General features: G+C 45.3%; 1 protein-coding gene across 1 annotated transcript in view; it reads right to left on the bottom strand.

The window, feature by feature from the left end:
* The window catches only part of CREBBP (CREB binding lysine acetyltransferase), a 164,873-nt gene that overhangs the window by 91,111 nt on the left and 64,003 nt on the right, over window positions 1–9,759 (bottom strand). Inside the window, 1 exon segment of the mRNA XM_017886365.1 lies at window positions 1,054–1,230. Coding sequence (XP_017741854.1) covers window positions 1,054–1,230 — 177 coding nt within the window.

Below are 9,759 nucleotides of genomic sequence, written 5' to 3'. Positions count from 1 at the left end.
TNGTTTTTGTATTTTTTTAGTAGAGACGGGGTTTCACCATGTTAGCCAGGATGGTCTCGATCTCCTGACCTCGTGATCCGCCCGTCTCGGCCTCCCAAATTTTTTTGTATTTTTAGTAGAGACGGGGTTTCACTGTGTTAGCCAGGATGGTCTCGATCTCCTGACCTCGTGATCCGCCTGTCTCGGCCTCCCAAAGTGCTGGAATTACAGGCTTGAGCCACCGCGCCCGGCCAAAAAGCAACTTTTTCTAAACATAATCCTCTCACTTTCCTGTGATCTTCCCAAATCACTACGGCAGCTGTGAAGGCCAGGCTCCCAGCAACAAGTACACGGGGGAGAGATGGCTGCTTGTGGTCTTCACCCACCACCAAGTGCACACCAGACATGCAGCAGCTGGGGTGAACAAGACAGGCTGGACAAAAGAACGCACTACCCCTCAGTGTTTTGAAATAAAAGAGATTCTATTATTTTGTGGCACAAAAGGAGGTATTTTCCCATTAATATCTTGATTCATCAGGTTGAGAAGAGATAAGGATAGTTCCTATTTCATAGATTTCCCACCTATAAAATCCCTTCAAACCTCAGGGAGGATGAAGACACGTGGAACCATCTATCGTGTCGGATATAACACACAAGTCATCAACAGAGTATTGTCCTTGGAAGATAAATGTCCTTCATCTGACGGTAATACAAATCAGTGGGCTTCTACTGATACCATGAAGCCACTAACAAACAGGATGTGTAAGAAAAGCCAGTCTCTCTGGTTCTCATGATTCTGGAGAGAAAGGTAAAGTGATTCGTGTACATGGATTTTCTCCATCAACAAAAGGAGCCTGGGAGGAGCGGCTGAATCATCCTCACCTCTCCTGTTGCTAGCTCATCACAGAAAATGTTAAAACTCAGTTAGAGAGCTACTCATGAGAAATCCGGGTTCTCTTCCTATCACCTACTGACACACTTTTAGTTACAGATTTTCACTATGAGCGTGATAAAAATCCATAGATCACAGCACCCACTGGACAGCCACAGCACTGAGAGCCAAGGGTAACTTACCATATTTGGCACGTTGGTGACTGAAGTATTCTTGATGTCTGTAGGGAAGGTGGGTAAACTGTTGACCATGCTCTGTTTGCTGGCTAACTGGGGGTTCACTCCAGTGGCTCCCATTGGCTGCCCTCCAGCTTGACTAAAGGGCTGTCCAAATGGACTTGTGTTCCCAGTTATTCCCACCTGAAACAAAAAGAGGTAACATCAGCTGTGGTGATGCAGTCACATATAAAAGGAAGGGCCTGGGAAATGCTCACATGGTTTTCTATGAAATACTCATTGCAATGATAAATTCAAGGTTCATTATCAGGTTCACATGCTCCGATCAGAAGGCTCATGAAGCTGCTACTAGCAGCTACTCTCTCCTCACCCTACACCCCATCCCAGAAGAAGCCTAGCTGTTTCCCCCCACCCTCAGCCACTCTCCTCACTTAACCCCTCCTGCCCCAACAACGGCACCAACACCTGAAGAAGGTCATTTGGAAAACAAAACTTTCCGAAGTTGCTACCCAAGGGGAACTCTTTCAGTTTAATCCTTAATCACTCTATAAGTATCTAGTTTCTGTTAGGTTCCCCATCAAATTGGAACTAAGTTTCCATTAGTTCAAAACAGGGAGCGGAAATATTGCAATGAAATGATACAACACCTGAGATCTGCTTTAAAATACACTTGACCCATGAGCAACATGGGTCTGAACTGTGTGAGTCTACCTATATGGACATAGTTTTTAATCTTTCCTGCTCCCCTTCAACCTCCTCAGCCTCTGCCACCCAAGAGATCAAGACCAGCCCCTCCTCACCCTCCTCAGCCTACTCAATGTGAAGACCACGAGGATGAAGACCGTGGTGATGACCCACTTTCACTTGGTGAATGGTACATATTTTCTTTTCCTTAATGGCTTTTTCTTTCTTTTTTTTTTTTAATCGAGACGGCGTCTCGCTCTGTCACCTGTCGCCTAGGCTGGAGTGCAGTGGAACAGTCTCGGTTCACCGCCAACCTCTGCCGCCTGGGTTCAAGCGAGTCCTCTTGCCTCAGCCTCCTGAACAGCTGGGACTACAGGAACACGCCACCACATTTGGCTAATTTTTTTGTATTTTTAGTAGAGACGCAGTTTCATCATGTCGGCCAGGCTGTTCTCAAACTCCTGACCTTAGGTGATCTGCCCACCTTGGCCTCCCAAAGTGCTCAAATTACAGGCATGACCCACCACGCCCAGCCCCTTACAGTTTTCCGGTAACATTTTCTTTTCTCTAGCTTACTTCACTGTAACAATACAGTATATAAGACATAAAACACGAAATTTGTGTTAAGCAACTGTGTATGTTATTGGTAAAGCTTCCGATCAACAGCAGGGGATTAGGAGTAGTTAAGCTTTTTTTTTTTTTTTGAGACGGAGTCTCGCTCTGCCGCCCAGGCTGGAGTGCAGTGGCCGGATCTCAGCTCACTGCAAGCTCTGCCTCCCGGGTTTACGCCATTCTCCTGCCTCAGCCTCCCGAGTAGCTGGGACTACAGGCGCCCGCCACGTCGCCCGGCTAGTTTTTTGGTATTTTTTAGTAGAGACGGGGTTTCACCGTGTTAGCCAGGATGGTCTCGATCTCCTGACCTCTTGATCCGCCCGTCTCGGCCTCCCAAAGTGTTGGGATTACAGGCTTGAGCCACCGCGCCCAGCCAGTAGTTAAGCTTTTATGCAGTCAAAAGGTTATAAGCAGATTTTCGGCTGGCAGGGTCAGCACCCTTAACCCCTGAGTTGCTCAAGGGTCACCTCTAATCCACTGGGCAGGAAGAGGTAGCAGGAAAAGGGCACAGATGGAGAGAGCCTGGTAAGGTACTGATCATCACTAACCAAGCAGTAGGCGATGGGTACACAGAGGTTATAGTATCCTACCACTGTACGTGTGTAAAATTTATTTATTTATTTATTTTTTGAGAGTGTCTCACTCTGTCACCCAGGCTGGAGTGCAGCGGCATGATCTTGGCTCACTGAAACCTCCACCTCCCAGGTTCAAGCAATTCTCCTGCCTCAGCCTCCTGAGTAGCTGGGGTTATGGGCTCGTGCCACCACACCTAGCTAATTTTTGTATTTTTAGTAGAGACAAGGTTTCATCATGTTGGCCAGGTTGGTCTCGAACTCCTGACCTCAGATGATGTGCCCACTTCGGCCTCCCAACATACTGGGATTACAGGTGTAAGCCACTGCACCCGGCCTAAAATTTTCCATAATAAAGTTTTTTATAAAATTAAAGTGAACTGAAATCAAATATATAGTAGATAAAGGCGGGACAGGGAAAGAGGAACCCTCAGCTATGCTTCCGTGAGGGCCTGCAACCAACTGGGATTCCTTCCATCAACAGACATGGGCCAAGTTCCCTGATGACCCCCAGCTCCAGCCTCCACAGGTCAATTCAGGAATTGCCATGGCAATATCCCAGTGCCTACCTTTCTCTCTGTGGAGGAACAAAGGCTAATTAAGAAACCAGATGCTTGGGCTGCCTGTCTTTGCTTTTTCGCAAAGCTCTAATATTCCACCTTCTGTCTATTGTGTGCTCTGCATTTCTGGTGTAGTGGTCAGTTTGATGGACTGCGAAAGGTCCCCACATACGGAAAACCTCCCAGGGGTGAGTTTCCAGTCAAGAAATCATTGCTTAGTTCTCTCAATCAGCCTCACCTGGTGACTGCCACACCAGCATGTCCACTCTGGGTAACTTACATTCCTTCTATGGACTTCAATCTCCTCGCCTGTAAGATGAGTGTCTTCAACAAGAAGGATCGCGTTATTTCTTTCAGCTCTAAAAGTCTAGGCTACAAACAAATCAACACTCAACACAACTGGCCCTTTCTGCTGAAATGCTCGTACAAAACACAAATAAAACTAAAGGAGTAAAACCAGAAAGTTCTAGCTCTATGCATTTTATACACAGGTGATTTCCTTCCACATGTAGTCCTCCTAGGTGACATTTCTCACCTTTTTGAAAGCAATCACATTCTAGCCACCACTAGGCACTCTACTTACGTGAACTGAGACACTAATTCTTCACCAAATCCACAAACCAGACTCAACTTCGAGTTCAAGTGACTTAATCAAGGCAAGATGGTAGCTCAATAAATATTAAGCACATTTCTGATTTGCAAGAAGCTTCCTTCAACTGTCATCTGAAACTTAATTGAAGCAGGAATTTATATTTTCAGAAACTACTACACTAAATTAATTCCATGGGACAATTACTACTCTCAGAATTTGTCTTATTACATATAATAAAACTGCTGAAACATTGTTCTCAGAAGCCTAGAATTTGAATACAAGAACACGAACAACAACAAAAAATACAGTTGTTTTTTTCCAGTTCCTAAATTTCTCACTTTGGACAAAATATGACAGAACACATGTACTCATCTTCCCTCAATCAATTCATCCTCAAAGTCAACTGGTATTCACCAAGTGCCTGCTATGAGCCAAGCCCAGTTCTGAGGTTGTGTAGATGCATTTCCCACTTATCATGGAGCTCGCACCTTGTGTCCACCAATTTGACAAACAACAAAAAAAAAATCAGCGTCTTTTGGAAGTTTCTAATTAATTAGGCCCAGCATTGACAAACCAAAGTCGGTGACAGCTGATGGGGTGGGGAAGAGGACAGGTAACCATCTTCTTTCCACACCAAATGCCCAGGTACCCTGGCTCCAGAGAAAAGGGGACAGTACCAAGAGGCCAGCGTGCTCTGAAAGGGGTCCCATGGACCTCAAAGTTCACCTGACTTGCTTCAGAAAGTTTATTTCCAAAACTTCCCAGATATTTTGACAATTTTCCTAAGATAGCCCTGCCAGGGTGAGTATGAGGTGTATGTGTGTGATCAGGTGGGTAATACTTGCCTGGCCTGGGGCCTTTTTCTAGTTGGTCAATGTTGTTTATTTTGTGTGTGTGTGTTTTGTTTTTGAGACACAAGTCTCGTTCTGTTGCCTAGGCTGGAGCGCAATGGCATGATTTCAGCTCACCGCAACCTCTGCCTCCCAGATTCAAGCAATTCTCGCGTCTCAGCCTCCTAAGTAGTTGGGTTTACAGGCAGACGCCACCACATCCAGCAAATTTTTGTATGTTTTAGTAGAGACAGGGTTTTGCCATGTTGGCTCACACTGGCCTCGAACTCCTGGCCTCAAGTGATCCATGCACCTCAAGCCTCCCTAAGTGTTGGGATTACAGGCATAAGCCACCACCCCCGGCCATAACTGGTCAGTTTCAAAGGGCAACCCAGTATTTGGAAGAGCTCTGACAGATTTCATCAGGAAACGTGTTTGTACCTTTTCTTCTTGGCCATCAGGTAAGACAGCCAAAGAAATAGTCTCACCAAGTTTTTACCTTGATTCTCACAAGGTAAAGAACATGGCTAGTCAAAGATCATGAACAGTATGTAAGGAATGTCCAGCCCAAAGGGATCTACACAATTCTCAAAAATAAGGGGAAAAAAATCCCGTCCTTAGCCTATAATAAAAACAAACAAAACCCAGGTTATATGCAGGAGGTTAGGATTCAAATCTCTGGCACCAGGGCCAGCCCCAGCCTCTCCTTATCAGAGCAAGTTACTAACCAGGCTAAAGAGGTCAGTTCTCCCACAGGGTATCACTGCTCATTGCCCAGGCAAGGCTACCTCCTGGTGCCAAACCACCTCCTGGCAGAACTCAAGAGCCATGAACTGGTCCTAGGCTGCAGTTATGAATAAAAACCATCTGCTTCTAGAGATTCTAGATTTCTGAATTCCTAGTCTATATCTATTCTCCATTAATCAAACTGAGCACTGCGGTCCCCAAGCCTAGGCTAACATATACTTTTTAGGACCAATGCCCAAAATGAAATACTAACATCAAGATGTCTAACTCTAATTAATGAAAATCTACATTTCTTTAAATGTCCCAACAGGTACTTGATAATAATTTGGTAGGTCAGGTGCTCATGCCTGTAATGCCAGCACTTTGAGAGGCTCAGGCGGGCGGAGCATTTGAGGTCAGCAGTTCGAGACCAGTCTGTTCAACATGGTGAAACCCCATCTCTACTAAAAATACAAAAATTAGCTAGGCATGCTGGTGCATGCCTGTAATCCCAGGATGAGACAGAATAAACTGCTTGAACCCAGGAGGCAGAAAATGCAGTGAGTCGAGATCTTGCCAATGCACTCCAGCCTGGATGACAGCAGGAGACTTTGTCTCAAAACAAAAACAAAAAAAAATTTTTTTTTTGGAAAGCTGGCTTTTCAACAAGGTCATCAGGATTTGGTTTAATGCTGCTAGAGAACCTCTATATAATCTTTTAAAAAGTTTTTTCATTTTTAATTTTGGCAGGTACATAGTAGGTATATATATTTATGGGTTACATGAGATTTTTTTACAGGCATGCACTGTGTAATAATCACATCCAGGTAAATGGGGTATCCATCACCTCCAGCATTTATCCTTTGTGTTATAAACAATCCAATTACAGTCTTTCAGTTATTTTAAAATGTACAATTAAATTACTTTTGAATAGTCACTCTATTGTGCTAGCAAATACAAAGTCTTATTCATTCTTATTTTTTGTATTCCATATACTCTTTTAAATAAAATTCAAAAAGCAGAACAGAGCAGAATAGTCAACTGTTAATACTAAAATGTATATAATATATTAACAAATTAAAACCCATAAAGTATTTATATTCTGCCTCATTCAACAACAACCCATGCCCATACATATTAGAAGCTTCTTTCTTTTTTTTTTTTTTGAGACGGAGTCTCGCTCTGTCGCCCAGGCTGGACTGCAGGGGCACGATCTCGACTCACTGCAAGCTCCACCTTCCGGGTTCAAGCCATTCTCCTGTCTCAGCCTCCCAAGTAGCTGGGAATACAGGCACCCACCACGATGCCCGGCAAATTTTTTGTATTTTTAGTAGAGATGGGGTTTCACCATGTTAGCCAGGATGGTCTCGATCTCCTGACCTCGTGATCCACCCACCTCAGCCTCCCAAAGTGCTGGGATTACAGGCATGAGCCACCGTGCCCGGCAGAAATTTCTTTTACTCTATTCTTCCTAACAGAACTCCTTTAATCATTTAATTCAACTTTAATCTCAGAAAAAAGGAGAAGTTAACTATAGTAAGTATCCAAAAAAAGAACAAGAGCTTCCACAATGAAACTAAGTTAAATAATGCCTCACAGCTCTCCCAGGTTTCCCATGAAAAAGCATTGTGACCAAGCGTATCAATCAATTTAACTGTTTGAGAACCTACTTCTGTTTTCTATCACTGCACTCAGAGAGTAAAAATATGTAATCCACAGTCCTTGTGTATGATAAGAAAAATATTGAAGCCAGATCCTGAGGTTTCCCCAACTCCAACCACTGCCCCAAGAAAGAATGGGGTGAAACTGGATTAGCCTTAACATGACTGCAGTGTGAGCTCTGATGAGGAAATTCCTCTTTAAGCTCAGCTCAAAACCCAAGAACAATACAAAGAGGCACCTGCAGCAAATCCTGGTGCTGAGCCCAGCCCATCCATCAAATCCTGCTGCTGCATGCCTGAGTTGTGTGGCAAGTAGGTGAGTGACCATCATCAACAAAGAGGAGGGAAAAGGCAGAATGAGTGTCTGTCTACTCCAGCAGACACGGGTACCATGGAAAGTACAAAGTACCACACAGCTCTAGAGGATTATCTGTCACATAAACGCTTATAATAATCTATCCTGAACCTGTTTTGGTCACAAAACTAGGATAAAACTTCTCACCTTCCTGGAACATTCTCTGTATCCCCTGCAACATACCAGGGATGCAGCAGAAGGACCCAAATGAATGAACACGCCATGCCACGCAGCCCCTAGGAGTAGAGCCAGGAAGGTGGTGGTCAAAGAACCATGAGCAAGTCACCAAAGTCAAGGCACAAAGAGAGTCAGCACTGGCTGGAGGGGGCGTCGGAAGAGGCAGCAGGAACAGTCCCCTTTCTATCTTCAAAACTGCCAAACAAGGATCTCAGCTACTAGTTGGAGTGGACAGCTACCTTCCCACGCTGAAAAGTCAGGCAGAACGAGAACAGGCCCTCGGAGTTGGTTTTCGGAACGGTGAAACGTGTGTGTGTGGTATCACAGGAGATACACAAGTCTAGTCTGGCTATAAAATGGGCCCTCTGTGCTACATCTTTGGGCCAAGAAAACCCTGGCTTTGGTACAAGGCCCCACTCATGCTCTTACCCAGAGCTTTCCACTTAGACACAGAATTACTGACCCATCAGCCTCCATGGTCACTTCTGGCTGCCAACAGCCTCCTCTGTTTACCTCAGAATGTGGGACAAATACTAACATTTTCTACTTGTAATGATATGACAGCTATCAAAACATTCATAAGAAAACAAGTTCCAGGCTCAGAAAGACCAGAAAGATTCTCTCCACTCACTACCCAGGAGAATTATCTCTACTATCACGTAACTCCCCTTCTCTCAAGTGAGATCTAGTCTCGTAAAAAAGTTAGTAAACAGAAATCCAAGAAGTAATTAAGGGGTTTAAGGAGACAGAAAAGTCAGGTCAAGTCCTTCAATATCAACAGAAAAACTCCTGATACTGAAAAGGGGTTTAGACTGAAAGGTTATAGAAGAAATCATCAAAATAGAAGTATCTCCACAGAACAGGTCTCTACAATAGTAGCAAGCCAGGCATCCATTTTCTTGCTCTTCTGTCGAACAAGGTCAGAGAAACACATTCTTTGCAGTTAGGGCCAACACAGGTTATAGCTCCTCTCCTGCCATCCACAGACCAAACTCCACTGAGAGGAGGCAATGGGCCAGGTAGTCCATGGGGGTAGGGGAGGGAGCACTTGGGTGGGCACCAGTCCACAATTTTGTGTGATGTTCATTTTTGAGGGACACTCTAAGATCTCCTAAAGATTAAGAATACTTGCCCTTGGGGGAAGGAAACTTCCTTCATGTCCTTCATTTTCAGGGAAGGGCAAGCTGGTTCCTAATCTCACACAACCCCGTGCCACGTATGGGAGCCTTTGCAAATAGCCCACTTCCAGAGACATCAACCACTCTGACAAAAAAACTCCCCCAGTTTTCATCTCCTAATGTCCTTTTGAAGCGCACACTCACAAGAAGGGATTGACCATAACCACTTATGAGTACGCCCCTGAGGGGCCACCAGGTGACCAATGGGGGGTCGGGGAGGAGGATGGCCAGAAATGCACTGCGACGCAGAACTTGACCTAGAGTTGGCCAGGCCATCAGAAACTCCCAGTGCAGCAAGTGGCGAGTTTGATGTTTGGGTTTTCTTTTTTTTTTTAGATGGAGTCTCACTCTGTCGCCCAGGCTGGAGAGTAGTGGCACCGTCCCAGCTCGTTGTAACCTCTGCCTCCCTGGTTCAAGTGATTCTCCCATCTCAACCTCCTGAGTAGCTGGGACTACAGGCGCATGCCACCACGCCCGGCTAATTTTTGTATTTTTAGTAGTGATGGGGTTTCACCGTGTTGGCCAGGCTGGTCTCGAACTCCTGACCTCAAGTGATCCACCCGCCTTGGCCTCCCAAAGGGCTGGGATTACAGGCGTGAGCCACCGCACCTGGCCTTGAGGTGGTTCTGAGGAGCCCAATAAATCCGTTTTTGCAGCAGCTGACTACTTCAGCAGTTTTCCTCACGCCTCAAGACACGCCTCAAGCCACACTGCATAGCAGAGCCCTCACAGGAAGTGGGCTTTGGCTTGGGGGGGGGGGGGGGG

This window comes from Rhinopithecus bieti, unplaced genomic scaffold (assembly GCF_001698545.2).
Source record: "Rhinopithecus bieti isolate Rb0 unplaced genomic scaffold, ASM169854v2 scaffold_13704, whole genome shotgun sequence".
In the NCBI taxonomy this organism is placed as follows: domain Eukaryota; kingdom Metazoa; phylum Chordata; class Mammalia; order Primates; family Cercopithecidae; genus Rhinopithecus; species Rhinopithecus bieti.
The sequence above is the reverse complement of the archived record's forward strand: the minus strand, read 5'-3'. Positions and strand labels throughout refer to the sequence as shown.